The 21,868-nt window shown below is 39.6% G+C and overlaps 2 protein-coding genes across 2 annotated transcripts; one reads left to right on the forward strand and one right to left on the reverse strand.

Moving 5' to 3' along the window:
• Positions 1-690: 690 nt before the first annotated feature.
• Positions 691-8,758, reverse strand: LOC117465201 (long-chain fatty acid transport protein 2-like). Its single transcript, XM_034108139.2, is given in 11 exon segments — positions 691-1,304; positions 1,989-2,119; positions 2,268-2,365; positions 2,791-2,989; positions 3,109-3,199; positions 3,411-3,605; positions 5,229-5,353; positions 7,024-7,182; positions 7,287-7,419; positions 7,421-7,497; positions 8,211-8,758. Coding segments are annotated over 11 exon segments (1,866 nt in total). The 5' UTR covers positions 8,692-8,758; the 3' UTR covers positions 691-1,127.
• Positions 8,759-16,701: 7,943 nt separating this feature from the next.
• gatm (glycine amidinotransferase (L-arginine:glycine amidinotransferase)) lies at positions 16,702-20,929 on the forward strand. Its single transcript, XM_034106747.2, has 9 exons — positions 16,702-16,851; positions 17,633-17,845; positions 17,947-18,142; positions 18,419-18,609; positions 18,799-18,936; positions 19,138-19,302; positions 19,426-19,489; positions 19,581-19,697; positions 19,898-20,929. The coding sequence occupies exons 1-9, from the start codon at positions 16,783-16,785 to the stop codon at positions 20,008-20,010; spliced, it is 1,266 nt and encodes a 421-aa protein (XP_033962638.1). The 5' UTR covers positions 16,702-16,782; the 3' UTR covers positions 20,011-20,929.
• The last annotated feature ends 939 nt before the right edge of the window (positions 20,930-21,868 follow it).

Genomic DNA, 21,868 nt, shown 5'->3' on the forward strand with positions numbered 1-21,868 from the left:
CATGGGTGGAAAACACTTATCGAAATGTATCAGATTTAAATAGTCATTTTTTTAATGCGTTTACTGCTCCTCCCTCCTCAAATCAGTTTATTCATTCTGCTGTGGAACAAAATTCCCTGCAGAGATTTGGTTGCCAATAATGGTTAATTTAGGATCAGCAACTAGTTGGGAACAAAGTGAACCCTGATATAGAATGTGTTTGTCAGATGTTCAGTAAAACAAAATGACCTTTTGTCAAATTTAAAAACAGCATGGTTTCTAAGGTTTACGCCTGTTACTTACCTTACAAGCCGATGATGATGTGTCATCATTAAGTCAACATAAATTAGAGTAAAAACGGTGAGTGACACTTTTTAAACTTATCATAACTGACATAACCTGTATTGAAAGAGCTTCTATTCATATTGTGTATTTAGGTTTTTATTAAGGGCCATATTTTGCACTATCATGAACAGGACCAAAAAAGAACAATGGAACATGAAAAACACCCTAAAAAACATGTATTTGTGACGACAGGTTGGTTGGGTGCAAAACTCACACTACTCCAACACAAGAACAGTCTATTCTGGTGATTTACATTTTGGTAGGCTATATTTGGTTAAAATTGGCATGTAAATGATTACAGTGTATACATATTGAAAGTACGAACTGTACCTGCAGGACTTGTTCTCCCTGAAAGAAATGTGCACCTTTGTTTTCTAGTCATTCACTTTTATGGAGGGGTTAACAGATATACCATTAAGATCAATATATGTTCACAGAAAGCACATATGGAAAAAAAAATTAGACAGCGAACTCTGTGTTTATCATGGTTGGATCCTTTAGTTATTCCACCTAAAATAAACTAGTGGTTGAGCATTCAGTGATATTTTAGACACATACCATGCAGATTAATCTTCATGTTTTTGGAATGTTAAGATGTTCAACAATTACATCTGGGGGACATTTTTGAGTGCACTGTCCATGTTCATTTATATAAAGTGAATATTGTACTGTCTACCCCCACTACACTGACCACAGAGTTTGTCTTACAATCTTACACTACTGATTATCCATCTACTGCTTTTAAAAAAGAGGTTTATGCCAGACTGAGACGCCGGCACAGTTAGTGGACACAGAGAGCGTTCTCATAGTTTGATGTTTCCTGATATGATGGAGCTGTAGACCTGAGCTGTCAGCGGTATGTAACTCTTCTCTTCATTGTCAAGGATGTAAAGAGGGTCCTGGATACGTCCTGGATCAAAGCTCTCCTCCACTAACTTCACCTTCATCTGCTTGAATGTCCCCGTCACCTCCACAGCATTCTGGACAGAATAAGAGTACGAATCAATCATTCAGGTACAGTATCAAAATATCTTTATCTGCTTTTAATCACATGGTACGGACACCCTGAGAGGCAAGTGAGGGAGCTAAATTCTGGTGATCCATTTGTGTAAGTGTGATCTTAACTGTTTTCTCTCCTGTGTTTATGATTAAAACACATGTGGAAAAAGATCAGGATAATCTTTAGTTTTTAACTGTTTTGCTCATCTGTGAAACAAATGGGATAGCAAACATGAATGTTGTAATCCTGTTTAGAACAAGGGTTAGTGGTGAATGTCAGACTCTTGTGGCTAAAATGAGTATTACAACAGCATACAAAAAAGAACAGCCAAGACGTTGTTCGGTCCATTTGTTTTTTACAGATCAACATTTTTTAAGGAAGATTATCCTTACAGAATCTTCTAATTTTCAACGGTTATTTTGTCATAATAAGAAAGAAAACAATTTAGATCAAACTTAGAAAAATAGATTCCTAGAATTATTGTTTCACACTCGAAACAGAGTGAAAATATGTATTGCCACATTGATAAGGTTGCATCAAAAATATTTGTCATTTACTTTTTTGAGAACAAAACAGTTTTCTAGGTATTTTAATGTATGCAAACTTAATGTGCTCTTTCTTTTCAAAATGTAGTGCTGAGAATTGAGTTGTGAAATAACCGTACCTGTATTCTTATGAAGCGAGGTCGGGCATATAAAGGCAGGTAGCTAACCACATGGTTAAATATTCTACTTCCATCAAACTGTGCGCCTTCCTTCATGGTGACCGCTGCCATTCCTATCCGCCCCTCATGCCCTGTATAGCCGGGCAAAATAGAAACAGATAAAGCATTCGTTTACCAATTAATCTGCAAATCAGTCTCTCTTCAATGTTCTGGCATTTGGGAGTCATGAGATCTTAAAACATACTGTGAGGTCAAATGTGCAGAGGAAACGGCGGTCACCTGGTACTTGGACTCCATACACGTTGGCTTCTTTGAGACCATCGCTGATCGTCAGAATGTCAGACACTTCGTTTGTGGCTACATTCTCACCTTTCCACCTGCAAGCTCAAAGTTAAAACTATATATTAATTGTGTTACTGGTTTTTTTAAGTGAAACATTTTTTTTACCCAGCTTTCATAATCCTGTCAAATAGGGTGCCTGCAGAGCCCAGAGCTCTACTTACTATTATCATTCATTTTAACATGACTTTGTTAATCAATTTGTTCCCAATGACTTGCTTTCAATATTTCATTTTCTGTTTTAATCATTGCCTTTAAAAACACAGATTTCCTCATGTGTTCTGTATATATTGCATTTCACACAATATGCAGATACACTTTTGTTTTTTTAACATATGTATCTATTAACCCTTTTTATTTCAACTTTTTAGTTTTATTACATTGCTGATCCTGCAGTATTGAAACCATAAACAATTTTTTCTTTACGAACAAAATCAAATTAGGGTGCTCAGGAGTTCTGTACCTGAATGTGTCACCTACACGATCCTGGAAGTAGATGAAGTTGTCGTTATCGATCCTCATGAGGTCTCCACTGTTGAAGTAAAGATCTCCCTTCTTGAGAACATTACGAAGTTTCTTCCTCTCCGTTTGTTCTTCGTTCTGGGCGTAGCCGACGAAAGGAGCGATGTCTGTGATCTTTGACACCAGCAGTCCTGTCTCACCTTAACAAAAAGGAGACATGTATTTTACAGCCATTGTCCATTAAACACCTACATCAGTAAATATCCTATGACTATAAGATCCATAATTATTATTGAGTTTTATGTTTATTTTTTCTCACCCTTGGGTGCCTCCACACAGAGGCCGTTATCATCTCTGATCGGTTCATCTCGCTCGGTGTCATACTTTATCAGAGTGAAGGGAAACAGCTTCTACAGGAAGAAACACATCACTGTTTCAGTATGTGCCAAACATCCTCTACGCAGACAGCAAAATAAAACATATTTACCATATTATTCATTGGCAGCCATGCATGGGATTCTAATATGCCACCTATGTGTTTTGGATCCACACAATTAAGTTGCCTGTATAAGATTACAATGCTAAAAGACAATGTAATGCTTTTTTCCATATTATTCTTACCTGATGGAAAAAGTTAACTCGTCCAATAGCTCCAATCTTTCCTACGTAGTTGACAAATCCCACATTTCCCTCGGTGGAGGCGTAAAACTCACGGACCTCTATGTTCCCGAAGCGATTGAGAAACTCTTTCCATACCTCTGCTCTGATACCGTTGCCAATGGCCAATTTTACTTTATGGTCCTTGTCATTTTCTCTCTGCATTGTCACATAAACAAAACATTAGATCACAAATGTTGGTGACATTGGGATATATATTTTTTAAATCCTCTGGAGCAGAGAGAGGAGCTGTGGATTATTGTTATTGATTAATGCATCAGTGTTTCTTAGGGTCAAAAATACTAAACTCACAACTTAAAACGAAAGTGTTTAGTTTATTTAATTAAAGAGCACATGTTCAATGTGAAAAGTGACAGTCGATATAGATTAGTTGCAATATATATATATATATATATATATATATTAAAAACAATTTTTTTTTATTTTAATAATTTTGGCGGGGCGCAGCGCCCCTCCAAGACAATATTAGGGGAAACACTGGGGGTTAAGTATTTCTTTATAAACAAACATAATGTATATGTGTCACACAGTTACAGTTTCAGTCATCTAATTACGCCTCTCATTAGGATCCTCTCAGATCAAGTATGGCTAATCCCTGCCTGTATGTAATAATTTGCATAAAACAGTTTACACAAGCAATGATGCTTATGTAAAATGTTTGGTTGCCAAGTCACTTAATATGGTCTTCCTTAGTAAAGGCCAGCATCTATTCCTAGTGATGACCAGATACAGACAGGCCACCTCCTCCTACTCTAACAGGGTCACACGGTAAATTGAGACTGCACTTCATGTGATGCAATAAGATACTCTGAATGGCCATACATGTAGGTAGAATGTAGTACTCCTACATACAGCAGAGTCCGCCTTAAGAGATGTGGAAATGTTGCATTCCTTCTCTTACAAATGTATATTGATCATATTTCAGCATTTAATTTTGACATGCATCCATAAAGTTGCATGGTGTTCGAACCCCCGCAGATAATGACGCAGGAGGCTGGAACCCGATAGTTGTGATTTAACGATTTCTATTTTGGTAAGCCAGCTGTGCTGCTCTGTGGGAATGTACTGATTTGGAAAGTTATCTCTGACTGGATCTGTCTCAGGTTCTCAGCTCTGCCTCAGCAGCTGTCTCGCTCAGAAGAGTTTTACAACAGTTGAGGCGGCAGAGAGGAGGCATGCGTCCCACTGCCAAAGATCCTGTGTGAGCTTGTTTGGGTTGTACTCACTGCAGTTATTAAAATACTTCCATTTGATGAATAAATACAATTAAGGTTAAAGGGCAGGATCGATAAATCAATCCGTCAACATTATGTAGCCATATATTTTTTTTAAATGAGGCATCAGGTATGGCAGTTTACGTGTAACTTCCTTCAAATATAACTAAAACAGCAATTAGAAACGTTTTAGTCTAGCCTTACAAATTGTACAATTACATGCTGTCCAAAAGGAATATTCCTTCGATAGGCATTATCAATCAAATTATTTGGAGGGAGGTTGACATTTATCCAGTGGCAGCTTTACGGGAATGCCCCTGGTTTGTGTTTCACCTCAGACTTTACTGTAACTGAACTATAAATGTCACATGATGACCAAGACACCACTGCAGAGGCTAACAGGGAAAAAGTGATACTGAGCCCCATACAAATCTTTAGGTAAATAACTTGGCAGTTTCAGCAACAAATATTCTTCCTTTCCTGTTCTGTAGTACTGCTAAGTTTAATAGTACTGTGTGAAGATCTGGGAACAGTGAAAAGCATTTACCTTTGGTGTACTACAGAGGTAACGCATCACCTCTCCTATGTACTGCACAACAGTCACACTGTGTTTCCTACAGTCGTCCCAAAACTGAGAGGCAGAGAACTTCCTCTTCAAAATAATAGTTGACCCTTCAAAATAAGACAGCAAAAAAAAGAAAGAAAATGTGATGATGAGGCAAAGATATGTTCAGTTATGAAAGTAGAGATACAGGTGATGTCCTTTTACAAATATGTAATGCCTATAAGGGATATTTATCAATATGTGTTATTATTATCAATATATATTTCAGGTAGTTGTAATTGTCATGTAAACATTACTATTGTATTACTTGCAGTATCCATAGTCTACCACTAGAATATTTCCCCCTGAAAATAATGCCAACAATAATAAAGTGTATTCCATTTAAATGCATGTAGTGCACAACAGGAAGGTGATTGTTCTCAAACAGTGTTGAATTTTCATGAATATCTTTCTGTAACTCAGGCTGCTTACCCAGAAAACCACAGCGGTGTGAACTTTAGTCTGTTTAATAAGAAGCAGTTAGAAAGTAGAGGTAATCTGGGTTTGGTCAGATTACTGGTTTCCAGCAACAAAGGACTCATTTAGTTTTGCAAGGAAACCCAGAGGCAAGGGGAGGAGCAGGGACACCACTTTGTGTGCAGTATAAAACAAGTTCAAAGTTTAAAGAATGACATAATACCGATCCTTTTTACAAGTAATATCAATCAACCAATGTTTATTTATATAGCCCAATATCACAAATGTTACATTTGTCTCAGTGCACTTTTGTGCAAAGTTTGTATAAAATATCAGTATGACAATACGACACCCTCTGTCCTTAGACCCTCACATCGTACAAGGAAAAACTTCCGGAGAAAACCCACAGTTTAAAGGGAAAAATGGGAGAAACCCCAGGGAGAGCAACAGAGGAGGGATCCCTCTCCCAGGACGGACAGACGTGCAATAGATGCCGTATGCAAATCGAAAAGATAATACATTTACAACATAGGTAGACCAAATGTTTGGAAATGCATAATAGCTTCTTTCGATTCCCTCCCACTCCCATTGCCTTTCTTGTTTAACATCTGTGGTCTTTTGCCTGTCTTTTGCCGAGCTAGGAAATCCTGGTGCTCATTAAATATAACAAATAGTGTGTTGAATTGGATTATGTATTGGCATTCATTAGAATTGTGAAGTCCACCTTTAAGTATCGTTGTTTTCCTGTGAAAACCATGTATCTTTAAGTTTGCACACTTCATGATCTTACTCAGACTTGTTGTTAGCTTTTTGACAACACATTCAAGCTAATCCAATGGCTTTTTTAAATAGTTTCCTTAACAAAATAATTAGCAACACGTGGTTCTTAGGCCAATGACTATATGTCAAAGATGTGTGATGATACATTTAGCCCGGATCTGCCATAAATTAGACATCAGGTCTTTTCTTCTAGAGTTCCTTTTTTAGATTTCAAACCATTTTCTTTGAAATGGTCATCATAAGCATTTGTTTGGTAAATGGTTCATACATGTTAAGACTTAATTGCTTTGCAGAGGGAGCCTATTGCAGTAACCGTGAACTCATAGACGTAAAACAGTGACTAGTGGGTAAACCTTTGGTGGCTTAACCTCTTGCTGCAGTCTGAATTTGAAACAGTTTGGCCTAAAATACAAATATAAAGACTATACAGGAAACAACTGAAGAACTCAATGTTAGCCAAGTAAAATAAGTATTCATACAAGGAAGCTCACACAGCTTCACAAGTTGTTTTGCGCTCTCTGCTTCACTTAAATGGTCTCACCTGTCTCAATGGAGCCGATAAAGCCTAGAATGAATCCTGCTGTGTGGTACAGAGGCAGGTTGAGGTAGATAACATCGCTAGACGTCACACCATTTGAAGCCAAAACAGCCAACGCTGTTAATAGGCGGTTCTGATTGACCACAGCTGCCTTAGGGAGACCTGAAATACAACAAGACACAGGCAGCACACACCTTCAAACTCAAGAACAGACATCCTTCTGTTGTGGGAACAGATTATCACATGAAACGCCGCCACTCAGATACCTGTTGTTCCCGAGGTGTAAATATAAACGGCAGGACTTTTGAATGTGATGTGTGATCTGAGGGATCGAGGGAGCGGGGAATCTGATGCTTCGTCCACTTTATCAGAAAAACTCTCGATCCCAGGTGTGTCCGCAGTGTTTGGTCATCAGGAGCACGGTGACACCCTGCTCCGTCAAGGTGGGCAGCACATCCTCCACTGCTGCCTTTAGCTCTGCAAAGAAACATACAGTATACTCAGAACCAGAACATACTAGTTTCCGGTCAGAATGCTGATATTTTCCCACTAAAATGTATAATTAAGTATGATCAAACAACACTTTTCAACCTTGACTTTCACTTTAATTGTGACTGCAGACAACAGAGACTGAGAAGATTGACATTGGTCCGTGAAGCTTGGAATGTCAATGGTCGCATTTTGAGAGCATAAATGTGGTTAGCATCCCAGATTTTGTTAAAAACTGTCACTGACCAGAGATTACTCTTTTAAACAACAACACATATCAATATTAACATCATTTTACATTCAAATGGTCAATATTAAGTATAAACCGAGTACGCCATCCCCATTTAACAACTTGTTTATGCCTCCTTTCCTTCCACATGACGCTGTTAATATAATCTGGCAGGGTGTGCATTCTGGATAATTCCTCAACACCTTTTCTTCTCTGATGAAACATCACCTGCATGAGATCAAGTCATTATAGGCCCACTGTGATGGATTTCCTAAACTGTGATGGCCAACAAAATATATTCCACAACTTTTAACTTCTTCTAAAAACAGCTTGGATTTATAGGCATGACTGGGCTCAAAATGAAACCCTATACCATGGAATAAAGTTTGACATTCAGTCTGAAAGAAAGGCTCAAGTCACAGCTACCTTAAGTTGTTGTCATTAACACATTAAAACACTATCAGATGCATACCTGAGGCTGCTATCAGCACTGTGGCCTTGCAGCAGTTGAAGCAGTGCAGCAGAGACTTGGTGCGGATGTTGTGATTGAGAAGAGCCACCGGAGAGCCTAATTTAGCCAGGGCCAGCCAGGTAAACATGAAGGCGGGTTCATTGCCCATGAAAAGAGCCACGGTGTCCCCAGCTTTATACCCAGGCTGTGACAGAAGAGCGTTGGCTGTTTTATTGCTCCTTCTATCTGTGTAAGAGTACGAGAAGTGTTCATTTTCAAACACAATGAACGACTTGTCTGGATGTGCCGCGGTCTGCTCCAAGAAACGGTCCAAAACAAAGAAGAAAGGTCTCCTTCTTCTCCTCGAAACGAACGTCACTAAAATCCGTAGCAGATCCTTTAAATACAGAATATCCAACCAAAGATAAGGGGACAACGTTTTTATTGCGAACGGAATGATGAAGATACTTGCTAAAATGACTGAAATCAAATACATCATCATGTTGTCTCGTTTTAAAAGCCACAAGTCCTGTAAAAAAGTGCAGCACTGCTAGAAAATGGGGAATGTTGCAAAAAGGGATTGTGTGCAGGGGGGCGGGGCAATTTCTGAAAAGTAGGTTAGGATCATGCAAAGGGTTAACTATTTGAATAATGGAGGGTAGCTAGACAATTGAAGGTAATATTGTTACTCCATATCGTTGTTTAATTACAAAAAACTAAAGATGGAAGTGGTTTTAGAGAACAACACAATTAAAATGTGAAAAACATGTTTTGTTGACATTCTTTTTGTTTCATTGATTGAGTGTGTGTGTGTGTGTGGGGGGGGGGGGGGGGAGCCATAGAATTACACATTCAAAATCACATTGGAGTTTCTCTCAAATTGAAGTCCTGTATTATTCCTGTATTTGCTGTTTAGTCCAGGTTCCCTCCAAGTGGTCACAAGACTTATTTGTGGAGTCGAAAGATGTTAAAGCAACAGCGAAAAAGTTATATGTCAAAAATGTGCAATTGTTCGTTTGACTTTTCTCTTATCTTTGCTTTAAAAAACAGAACAATTGATTGGTAGACCTGTGCTCACAGGCATCTGAAATGTCATTGAAGGGCCCAATTTAGAAATGTTAGTGTTCTGTGAGCAGTCCCATAATCCAATGTTCAACACTGCCACACTAGAAAGTCTTGCTTCTCGTCCTCTGCCTCTGAAAACCTCCTCTGCCTCTCCTTCGGTATTCATTTCATTTCAAACCTTTATTTATACAGATAAAATCCCATTGAGATCATTGATCTCTTTTCCAAGGGAGACCTGTTCAAGTAGTTCCACATGAAACATAAAAGCATAAACAGAACAACAAAAGGACATCATCCAGCATCATTTACATAATTATCCACATAAACAGGTACCAATAGCTTCCGATTGAGTAGCATCCAACCGAGCTTTAAAAACATTTAGTGGCACCAGATTGTTCAGTTTCCATTTAATTTGCAGACTATTCCAAGACAGAGGAGCTGAGCATCTAAAAGCTGTCTTCCCTAAGACAGTCCTAGCAGTTGGCACATTTAATAAAACCACAGCATTCGATCTCAGGCAGTAGCCACTTACAATTCTCCGTGAGATCAGGGAGCAGATATAAGATGGAAGTTTCCCTAGCATGGCTTTGTATATAAAAATGTACCAGTGACTGAGCCTCCGTACAGTTAGTGAAAGCAAACCAGCCCTTGCATACAGGGTACAGTGATGGGTTAATGCTTTACAGTTTGTCACAAATCTCAGTGCACTGTGATACGCAGCATCTAACTTGACCAGGCAATGGGCAGGTGCATTCATATAGACCAGATCCCCATAGTCCAGCACAGGTAAAAAGGTCACAGTGACTAGCCTTTTCCTGGCCTCAAGCGAGAAACAGGACTTGTTTCTGAAAAAGAACCCTAGCCTAACCCTCAGTTTTTTTAGCAGGTTATTGACATGAAGTTTAAAAAAGAGACAATCATCAAGCCAGATACCAAGGTATTTGTAACAGGCAACAACTTTTTTTATCCACATTTAAAAGAAGCTTTAATTCAGAGAACTGAGTCTGAATAGTGTTAAAAACAGCCTGTAATTTAACAACAGCCTCTTTAATGGAGGGACCTGCACAATACATCACAGTATCATCCGCATAAAAATGTAAAGTAGCTTCATCCACATTATCACCTACGCTGTTAATATATATGGAGAATAAAAGTGGTCCTAAAACAGAACCTTGTGGTACACCATTAGAAATGTTTAACCACTCAGAAGACAGTCCATCAAAATGAACACATTGGGACCTTTCAGAGAGGTAGTTCACAAACCACCCCACTGCAAGGCTGGATAGGCCAATACTGAGTAGCCTCTGCTTTAAGATGAGATGATCAACGGTGTCAAACGCTTTGGAAAGGTCAATAAACAGAGCTGCACAACTCTGCTTATTATCTAAAATACTAGTAATGTCATTCACCACTTTCATTGTCGCAGTGATGGTGCTGTGTTTCTTTCTGAATCCTGACTGATGTTTAGACAGGATGTCATTTGTACATTAAAAACTCCTTTACCTGTTCACTCACTAGGCGTTCAAGAACCTTAGCCAGAACTGACAATTTAGAGATTGGCCTATAGTTATTTAAAATAGTTGCCTCCCCTCCTTTCAGTAAAGGCAAGACATAAGCAGACTTCCATACTTTTGGAATTGCATTTGTGCTGAGGGAGAGGTTAAAAAGAGAAGTAAGAGGTGGAGCAATAAAATCTGCAGCTATCTTTAAAAAGAAAGGTTCTAAGTTGTCCGGGCCAGCCGGTTTCCTAGGATCTAGCTTAGATAAGGCTTCATGAACAACATCAACAGTAAAAGGGGTAAAACTGAAAGGGTTTTCCAGACCACGTTGTTCAGAGTCACAGACTGTGGTGTTTACAGAAGCAGAGTTAGTGACAGAATCAAACAGAGAATCACAGGACACAAAATGCTCATTAAAGCAATTGAGCATAGTAGCCCTGTCCGATATAGGGCCAGATGCTGTGGTAAGGCACGGAGGTAGCTCATTACGGATCTCACCGGTTGATATCGATTTGATTGCTTTCCAAAATTTCCTAGGATTATTTAGGTTTTCTGTGGTAACTGACAAATAGTACTTCGACTTTGCACTTTTGACATTTGAAGTGAAGCTATTCCTTAGCTGCCTAAAACGCAGCCACTCTATCTCTGAGCCTGATTTCCTAGCCTTTGCCCAGGCCTTATTTCTCTCATGAAGGAGACTAGACAGCTCAGCAGAAAACCAAGGATTGTCTCGTCCCTTTACTCTAAATTTACGCAGGGGTGCATGTCTATCAATGATCTCCATAAAACCAAGATAAAAATAAGACCATGCGGTTTCCACATCAGCACACAGATCGATTTTACCCCAATCAAACCCAAACAGATCATGCACAAAACCCTGCTCCACAAAATGTGTTATGTCTCTCTTGATGATAATGCGAGGTTTAACCTTTTGGACCTTAGTGTCCCTAATTGTGGCTACAACACAGTGATCGCTCAGATCATTTGCAAATACTCCCACAGAAGAATATTTATGGGGAACATTAGTTAAAATGAGATCAATTAGGGAGGATTTATTAGGGGACTTAATATTTGGGCGAGTAGGACTGTCCACAATCTGAGTAACATTCAATGAGATACAAAGGTTTTTAAAATCCTCTGACACTGCAGTTAACCAGTCCCAGTTAAAATCTCCAAGTAGCACTATTTCCTTGTAGTCTAGTTGTGATAAAAGATTTGCTAGTGAAGACAAGGAGTCTTTGACAGCTGAGGGGGGTCTGTAGCTGCCCACCACCATGACCTGTTGACCCTTTGCCACTTCTATATTTAAGGCTAAAAATTCAAATTGCTTACTGATCGATTTGGAAATTAATGTGGTTACATTGAACTTATTCTTAACATAAATTGCAACGCCACCACCTTTATTAGGCCGGTCGGTACGATACACATTAAAACCATTTAAGGCAATGTCAGAGGCCAAAATAGACTTATTTAGCCATGTTTCAGATAAGACAATGACGTCAGCGTCAGTCGATTTTGCCCAGATACGGACAAAATCTAGTTTACCTAACAGACTGCGCACATTCAAGTGGATGAAACCCAACCCAGACCTAGCTTTAAAATCAGCAGGAGTAGCGATCTGACTATTACTACTGGGCGGACCAGGGTTAGGTTGTACATTTCCTGACAGTAATAACAACAAAAAAAACAGGCATATTTTCCTCTTAAATGACACACATACATTGTCATCTAATTTAGAAACACCGGAAAAGTCTGCGAGAGTGTGATTAGAGCTTAAGAAGCAGTCCTGAAGAACCATCATCGCAGGAAAATAAAAAAGACAAACATATTTTGTCGAGCAGATTGACTGTGACAAGGCAACCGGTAATTGTTTGAGCAACATATCCGAACCTTTGCAGGGGATGCCCACTGCAGGTGGCAGAACAGACCTGAATCCAGTAGTCTTCTCAGAATGACTAGAGATCTTCTCATAGTCCAAAACAGTTAAACAGGCACAGCAGAATCCCGATATGGGCCATTTTCCCAGACCAGCAGAGCATCCAGATAGGCGTGCAAGCAGGCCCGAAATGTGGAGGCGCTCCGTTCTCCTCGCGATATCCCCGGTGCAGAACCTCCTCAGTAGGCCTACAGCAGGATAGGCGAAGCAGGACCAGCTCGAGGCGTAGAGGCGCTCCGGTCTCTGAGCGATATCCCCGTGGTAAACGTCCTCGGCACCGTAGAGCACGACAGGTGGAGCAGGTGGATACAGGCCTCCGCTACAGCAGGTGTAAAGCAGGCCAAAGCCCGAACGCGAAGCCGCTCCGGTCTCTCCGTTACGCCCCCCGGGGTAAAATCTCGCCAGGACAGCAGCACAGACAAGTGGAAGCAGGTCCCTGCCACAGCACAACTGGGCAGGTGGAAAAAGGGGACCCAAACAACAACGTGCAGCCGCTCCGTCTCTCCGCGACTTCCCGGGAAAAACCTCCCCACAACAGCACAGGTGCACAGGTAAACCTCCTATCCACGCCGACGGAAGAGAGGCAGCCCTGCCCCTCACTTTCCACGCTCCGTGAGGCGGATGAGAAAATGTGCTCCGCTCGCGAAAATGCGCTCCGCTCACTCTTATCGACGAGTGTAGAGTGTAGAGTAGAGTACTGAAGCTCCACACAGAAACACACAGAGGTCTGATGAGTATTGTGAGCGGCCAGCATTTTGCTTAGCTTGCGCTGTGTCTGTGAGTCCGTTGAGAAAGGCATTACTTGTTTCCCAAACACCGGCTTGGTCTCCTAGGGCATCGGGTTTGTTTATCCCGCTGTTGTCCCCATCTACTTGGGCCTGATGGGGGTGGACGAGCTTGGAGTTGACGCTGACTGCATGGCTGGGGCTTGTAGTGGCGGTGGAGGTGGTTGAGGTGTTCCAACCGGATTGCCAGGGTTGTACGCCAGAGGAGGGAAGGGATACCCAGAGTCGAGGAGAGGTCATTCAGGCCTGCAATGGAAGGACACAGAGATGTCTGGGGTTTACATGTCTTTTGGAAATAATGTATTTCTTTTCTTCACATTCATCTTCAACCTTAATATTTTATTTAATGCCCAAGGCCAACTGCCTTTTTTTTACTCCCCAGTATTATAAACACTTTCTGTGAGTGTCCAGTTTTCTATAAGTCTTTTACTTTAACTTTATCTTTTTACCCTTCATTCCATCTTCATGTTCTTGTAATTTATTCTTTTTAGGTTCTTGATTTTAATTTACTCAAAAAACCTCCCTTAGGAAATCCGAACATTTCCATCCATATATTTAATTTAGACAGACTGTCTTCACCATATTTTGCTCGCATGACATCCATAATCGGACCCTCAGGAGAATGTACAAATCCCCTACCCTGCTTTGCTCCCATAACAAAGTCTTTAAGTGTTACCAAAACACCCCGTGTTACCAAAACACTATTTTTTCATCCGTCGATGATACAGATATCCCAAATATCCTACTTTCGAGCAGTCCCTCTCATAAATGTCATGTCGAGTTTAATTACGTTTAACTTTAAACAATTTAGACTCTGTACATCTCACCGAGTATTGAAAGCCCTTTGAGTTTGTTGGATCTCGTGAAGTCAATCGGTTCCACCCCGGCGCTGGTCCTCTCGTCCCGTACGGTTTCTGTCGAGGTAGAGGAGGATCCGAGGATCCTGGAGCGACCACCAGCGTCCGGAGGTGTCCCCAATCGAACTTGCAGAGATCCTGCCGACAACGCCATTTGTTATGGAAATCTAGGACCCAACACGGCTGGAGAGTACAAGTCAAAGTGATCAAAACAAATAAATGGTGAATCGAACAGAGCTGTCTTTTGGTTATTTATTTGAAGCTTCAAATACATGATACAGATATAATATAGACACAGGTCTGACAGAGCATAGAATAGTCTGCCAGAGTGTGCGTAGTACAATGAAAAAGCAGAGGTTATATAGAAAAAGAGTGGGAATGTTATAACTCTTGTGTTCACACGGTCACATTGTTATTAGACATCTTCTGGCCTTGAGCTGTAGATAGCATAACGGTTCTCAGAGTAGGGAAGTTCTTGTGTGACTGTGTATGAGTCTCCCAGTAGCCAAAGCAGCTCTGTGGCCTTGAAGCGCGTAGAAGAAAAAGAAAACAGCACATGACATTTATGAGAAGCATTTGGTTTAAGCATATAAGGATATAATAAAAATGTCCACTACAAGATGGAAGTGGTTTTAGAGAACAACACAATTAAAATGTGAAAAACATGTTTTGTTGACATTCTTTTTGTTTCATTGATTGAGTGTGTGGGGGGGGGGGGGATCAGCTGAAAAGGCGTTAACATGGTGTAAATAACCCAGGGAGTCGAAAGGAGCATTAGGTGGAGCCATAGAATTACACATTCAAAATCACATTGGAGTTTCTCTCAAATTGAAGTCCTGTATTATTCCTGTATTTGCTGTTTAGTCCAGGTTCCCTCCAAGTGGTCACAAGACTTATTTGTGGAGTCGAAAGATGTTAAAGCAACAGCGAAAAAGTTATATGTCAAAAATGTGCAATTGTTCGTTTGACTTTTCTCTTATCTTTGCTTTAAAAAACAGAACAATTGATTGGTAGACCTGTGCTCACAGGCATCTGAAATGTCATTGAAGGGCCCACCACGGCTTCTTGAGTAGGGGTCATAGGTCAAAAAAGATTAGGACCACTGGTTTTTATCTACAATGTATTGTTTTTTGTGTGTTTATTAGTAACTTGTACAGAGATTAACTAGAAACTAGAGTAAATGCTCTTTGTCACTTTCTGCCACTGGTAATGGTACCATCCTTGTGTTTGAATTTGGATCAAAGATTGGAAAATTATGCAAATGCATACAGGTACAGTACACACACAAACAGGCTCAAACAGTAACAGAAACAACACACAATATGACTATATTTATAAATAAGTTGTATCACATAAAGACTGGACTGAATTCATTGCAGTGCTGAAATGTGTTTGTGTTCTTTTTCTTTTTTAAAGGTGCTGTATGGATAAAGGTAAATAACCATTATTATTAAATGAAATAATATAAGTTTAGTCCACAAAGTTGCCCTTTTGACTATTGGACCAATAAATGATGCTACTGGGAGCCAAAGGCATCCTCAGTGCATATCATGTGAACCTTGGGCATCAGCCAGATATTTTTTTAGAGGGCAGGCAGGGTAATATCAGGAGTCACTGAGGTCGTAGGGTTGTGAAAGTCTTGAGAGCACAGTCCAGAGGAGCATGTGGTGACCCAGCTGTGTAAAGGCTATTTGTTTCTTTGATTAGGCTATAATACTCTACTTTTCAACCTTCACCTGCTTCCCATACTGTGTTTGGTAATGTTCCCATGTAATACAATTATTATGATTATACTGTTAATGTAGTTATATGACACTGGAGTCGAAAAAGTCCAATAAGCAAGCATGACAAACTGAATATTAACATCGCCTCACTGAAAGTAACACAGTTAAGCCTTTTATTTTGTAGCTTTATCAAATATATATAATATAATTTCCTTAACCGGTCACCAACACAATAAGACTAAGAAAACAATACATTGAAAGACTTCATTTCAAATAAATCCTATTTTAAATATCCTAATCAATTACTAAAATGCAAAAAAAAAATGTTTTCAGCATTTGTATGCAGTGGCCAAAAATAGGTTATTAAGTCATTTATTTTATTATTTTCCTCAGGGTATCTTTGGCACTAATAAAAACGTTCCAGAAAATGGTTGTTTCTGCACAATGGAACGCAATTCCAGATACATTTCAGATGTTGGCCTTGGAAACTTTTCAGCAGAAGAAGCCATTGATAAGAATTTGCTGGTGTCAGGGATTGAGTTTCAGAAAGGTTTCTCTAAGGTCACATTGCCCCATAACATAAGGGCAACCAATAGTCTTAGAGGCACGTAGACCCTGGGCTATAAAGGTGGCTGCTTGCTAAGGCGTCTTCATTTTTGAGCAAACTGAGAGGTGGATCCTGCGCTGTCGTGTGCTTTCACTGACACACTCACTATTACATTGGACAATGCTGCGAGTCAGGTGTCTGAGAGGAGGTAGCAGGGGGGCCGAGGCTGCCCATCTGATCGCAGCCATGGTTGGTATTATGGTGGTCTCATGACTTCTTATTTTTTCTTCCAAATTCTTTAGAAAAAGTAAACAAAAATCTGTTAAAATAGGCACATATCGCTGATTTTGAATAAAGAAAAAATGTTGACATTTATTTAAATTGTTCCTGTTGTCTGATTAAGCATTTTAGTTGATTCTAATATATTTTTTGGGGAAAAACACTGATTATGTCAATTTAGACTCAGTCCAATAATTTATTTCAACTGCTGAAAGACTCTGCGTGTTTGGTCCCTGAGTGACAGTGAACAGCTGTCTGCAGCAGATGCACTCCCAGACTCAGTGACACTGAGCTATCTGTGGAGATAGAGGCTTCTTATTAACATGTGTACTTTAACAGCAAAAAAAATACCGTACTGATGCATTTATCATTGCTATCTCTAAACCGTTATTTTTATCAGCCTACACTGTTTAACCTTGTTTGAACTAGCATTTTTGGAGGTAAACTGCAAGCCAACATTTATTTGCCTCTATCACTTCAATTTCCACTAAGTATCTGTAACTATAATACAATAAACGAACAAAAAAATCAGCAAAAGTAATTACACACAGATAGTTTTGTTAGGGACTAATACACAGATTGTATTAATATATTTATGCCATATTTTGCCTGAAAAGGTCTGTTACTTTTATTAAGAAATAGGCCTATTTTGTACAAAAGCCTTTCTCAGTATACTGTAATTTCACAAAACCATAGACCTTTTTTGTGCTGAAGAAAATTAAACAGCTTGTGATCCATTTCCCCCCCTCAGCTTGGCCGGTCAGTGACTGGATGGGTGCAGAGGGCCTTGCAGAGCACCTCCAGTGCAGCAGCTGCACAGTCGCACGATGCAGCTGACCATGTTACTGAGCCTGTGGAGCAGGAATGTCCTGTCTGCAGCCACAATGAATGGGACCCTCTGGAGGAGGTGATTGTGGGTCGCGCTGAAAATGCCCATGTGCCTCCCTTCACCGTGGAAGTGAAAGTAAGCCAAAATGTCAAGAGTGCATCTGTAAACCTTATATAATGCTCAGGTGTAGGCCATTAAAATAACTCCATGTTGTCATGTTGTGAACTTATCAACAGGCTAACACATATGAGAAGTATTGGCCTTTCTATATGAAGCATGGGGGCCACTCTTTTCCTGCAGACCACTTGAAAAAAACTGTTGCTGAGATTGAGGAAATGTGCAATATTCTTCGTCATGAGGGCGTCAATGTAAGGAGACCAGAACCCATGGACTGGTCCATGGAATACAAAACTCCAGACTTCGAATCACCAGGTAAAGAATTACACAAATCTGTTTTCAAATAACATCAACATTATGGATAACATGTCTGTGTAAAGAAGTGCACAGCTCAATGCCTGTAATCAATGAAGACACGTAAACACCCAAAATCCCCAAAACAACAAGCAATTTTAAGTTACTTATCTTTTCAATTACTACTTCTTTATATTTCTACTGCACAACATTCAAAGGCACATATTGCACTTTAAACTACACTACATGTATTTCTTATTATTTATAATATTACAATGATTCTTGTATCTGTTACAGGCATGTATGCGGCCATGCCCAGAGACATCCTTCTGGTTGTGGGGAATGAGATTATTGAGGCTCCTATGGCCTGGAGGGCTCGCTTCTTTGAGTACAGAGCCTACAGACCTTTGATCAAGGAGTACTTCAGAAACGGGGCCAAATGGACAACTGCTCCGAAACCCACGATGGCCGATGAACTGTACGATCAGGTGAGGCCTTATCTTGTGAGATTAGCACCGCACGTTGAGTGTTTCAAGTGTTGTACAACTGGTTAAAGATTTGAGATTGTATTTTTGATCAAATCCGCATTGGAAGTGATTGTTTATGTTCTTCACGTCACCACAGATATGTTTTGTTATCTGATTATTGCTTGATTATTGTTGCTTGGTGGCTTTCAGGACTACCCCATCCGCACAGTGGAGGACAGACACAAGCTGGCTGCCGAGGGGAAGTTTGTGACCACAGAGCACGAGCCGTGCTTTGATGCTGCCGACTTCATCCGGGCTGGGAGGGACATTTTTGTCCAGAGGAGTCAGGTATGAATGCTGTCAAATGTATAACTTATTTGCGTAAAGCCCAATAGGTACATATTTACCAGTCTATATTTAAATATGTTATCGCTCATGATAATGATCAAGTGTGAATTAATGAAGGTGAGACAAGACAAAGTTTTATTACAATAAAGGTTCAAAGTTTAAAATTTGCAGCAGAGGTAACTCACTTGTGTTGTTTTGCAGGTTACAAATTACATGGGTATTGAGTGGATGCGCCGCCATCTGGCTCCAGACTACAAAGTCCACATCATCTCATTCAAGGATCCTAACCCCATGCACATTGATGCCACTTTTAACATTATTGGACCAGGATTGGTGTTGTCAAACCCTGATCGTCCATGTCATCAGGTACTCTTGGACCATGAAAGGCTATTTTTAATATCTCTCAGTGTCCTATGCTAACTTCCTGGAGACTGATACTTTAAATGTGTTTGATGTTCACTGTCGCTCATTGTCCCCTGTTTGTTTCAGGTTGACATGTTCCACAAGGCTGGGTGGTCTGTTGTGAAACCTCCGACCCCTCTGATTCCTGATGGTTAGTAGTAAAACTTGTATTTTCTTACATAAGAAAACCATTTTGAATACTTACAGAGAAAATAGACCTTTCCTCTCCTTTTTTGTTCTAGATCATCCTCTGTGGATGTCCTCCAAGTGGCTGTCCATGAATGTCCTGATGTTGGATGAAAAGCGTGTCATGGTTGACGCCAATGAAGTCACCATTCAAAAAATGTTTGAGAGCCTCGGTGAGTTTCCCATTAGGGTCATTCCAGTTTATTTTTTTGCATCATTTAAGACTTTAACGGATTTGATGTCCGAATTCTACCAGAGGCCATAAAATCCATGGTTGAGAAATGTCCTCAGTTTTCATGTCCATTAAAAATGTCATGATAAATATGATCTTTAAGGAAATGTATCTGATGCATCAATGTGTTTTTTTTTGCAGGTATCAAGAGCGTTAAGGTGAATATTCGCCATGCTAACTCCCTGGGGGGTGGCTTCCACTGCTGGACAACCGATATCCGTCGCCGTGGTACCCTGCAGTCCTACTTCCACTAGCCTTGCCAGAAATGGGCAGTTTTTAATTGAGCTTTAAAGATTAAAGCTTCAGTAAAGACTAACCTGCTGCAACTCAAAGTCAAAGCAGTGAGCAATATATTATTCAAACCTGTATGAAACTTATTTTTGAAGCAATCTAACGACAGGTGGCACCAAAGTCCCTTTCTGGAACGGGTCTTTATGTCCACAAACATGTATGCATTGTTTTGATTTGATATTGCTATGCATCACAGTGCCTTTGTAAACTGCTTTATTCAGATTACATTTATGCTCAATAGCGACAAATTAGTGATTTAACTAATCTCAATATTAACTGCATTTCTGGCCTGGCTATTGTGAAGCTGAATTGATTATGGCTCATACTTAAAGACGTCGTAAGTTTAAGGACAAGGTACAATTTGGTATGTGAAAGTCATCAAACAAGGAGAGAATCTACCTCCTCGAGGAAATGTCAGACATCATAATTCATAAGTATTTTTTTATTTAAAGGAATGTATAAAAGTTTTGAAGTAGGTCATTAAACAATATACATTTCTTATCGCTAGTTTATTATTTTGTAAAGATTTTAATTGAATGAACAAGACAAGTTTTATTTATATTTTCATACTCTATATTGGATACCCAACAATCAGTGTTTTTATATATTTACTTAAAAAGTATGCGTTTGCAAATCTGGGCCAGTTATACTGTATGTTACTTGTCATTTTCACTGAACTGATTGGTTGCTTTTGTGTGCAAAGCAAAAATGCCTGAAGAATGAAAGATGTTCTGTTGTGAAGATGTCTTTAAATGTCCTTTACTGCGTACACTGGATATTAAACTCTTCAAGGCTGCCTTTGAATTAATTCAAGGAAGGCTCAACAGAGGAATGCAAGTAATGTTTTGTATTATGCAATGTTAATAAATGTAATTAAAAAGAGTTGGGTGTCAGTTTTTTAACATAATATTTGTGAAATGTAACATATTTGTGTTTGTTAATTGATCACTGCTGGTGCTGAAAACATATTGCAGGATTGCATATCTGGCATTTGCATTATATTGTATTTATTTATTTGATCATAATGTTCTGAAAAAGTAAAGTTATGCTCAAATAAATTCAGTGGTGTGATATTTCCCTCAATGTGGAATAGAAGTATAAAGTACTATAAAATGGAAAAACTTCAGTAAAAAATACTTAAGTACAGCAGTGGAGTAAATATACTTGCACAACACATTTAGTTGTAAGTAGTTGACTGTGGGTCACAGAAAAACCTGGGCACCTACCTGGTTGACAAATGGCACCACAATATTATTTAAGCTGTGACCCTTAACACTGTTAATCTTCCTCCTGGATATCCACAAATGGATGTCCCGAAATGTCCTGCAGCTAAATGCGGACAAAACTGAATGTATGATCATAGGTCATGTTGATATTGCCATCAACACATCCATGTCAATTCAATGGTTCAATCATGCTTTCATCACCTCAGAAAAATCTTTCCTATCTACCAGAAATGTTGAAACTGTCATCCATTCTTTCAGTAGATTGGATTATTGCAAAACATTCCTACCTGGTGCAAGTAAAACATCCCTGTCCCTCCTCCAGCTCACCCAAACTTTGATCCTCAGAGGCATCGCTGTTGGTCGTTCCAAGGTCCAGGTACACAAAAGGAGACAGAGCCTTTGCTGTCAGAGCTCCTGGACTTTGGATCAGGGCTGCAAAATCTGCTCTTTTAAGTCCACTCCCAGATAGCAAAATATGAGTGAATCAATGTTGAAATATGGTTAGGCAGAAATATTGAATCCATGTTGAAACCCGGACATTGAAATTAAACAGAAAGCGCAAATTGTTTTAATGTTGAATAAACGTTGGACTTTC

The sequence above is a fragment of the Pseudochaenichthys georgianus genome, chromosome 3, assembly GCF_902827115.2.
Source record: "Pseudochaenichthys georgianus chromosome 3, fPseGeo1.2, whole genome shotgun sequence".
Taxonomy (NCBI): Eukaryota; Metazoa; Chordata; class Actinopteri; order Perciformes; family Channichthyidae; genus Pseudochaenichthys; species Pseudochaenichthys georgianus.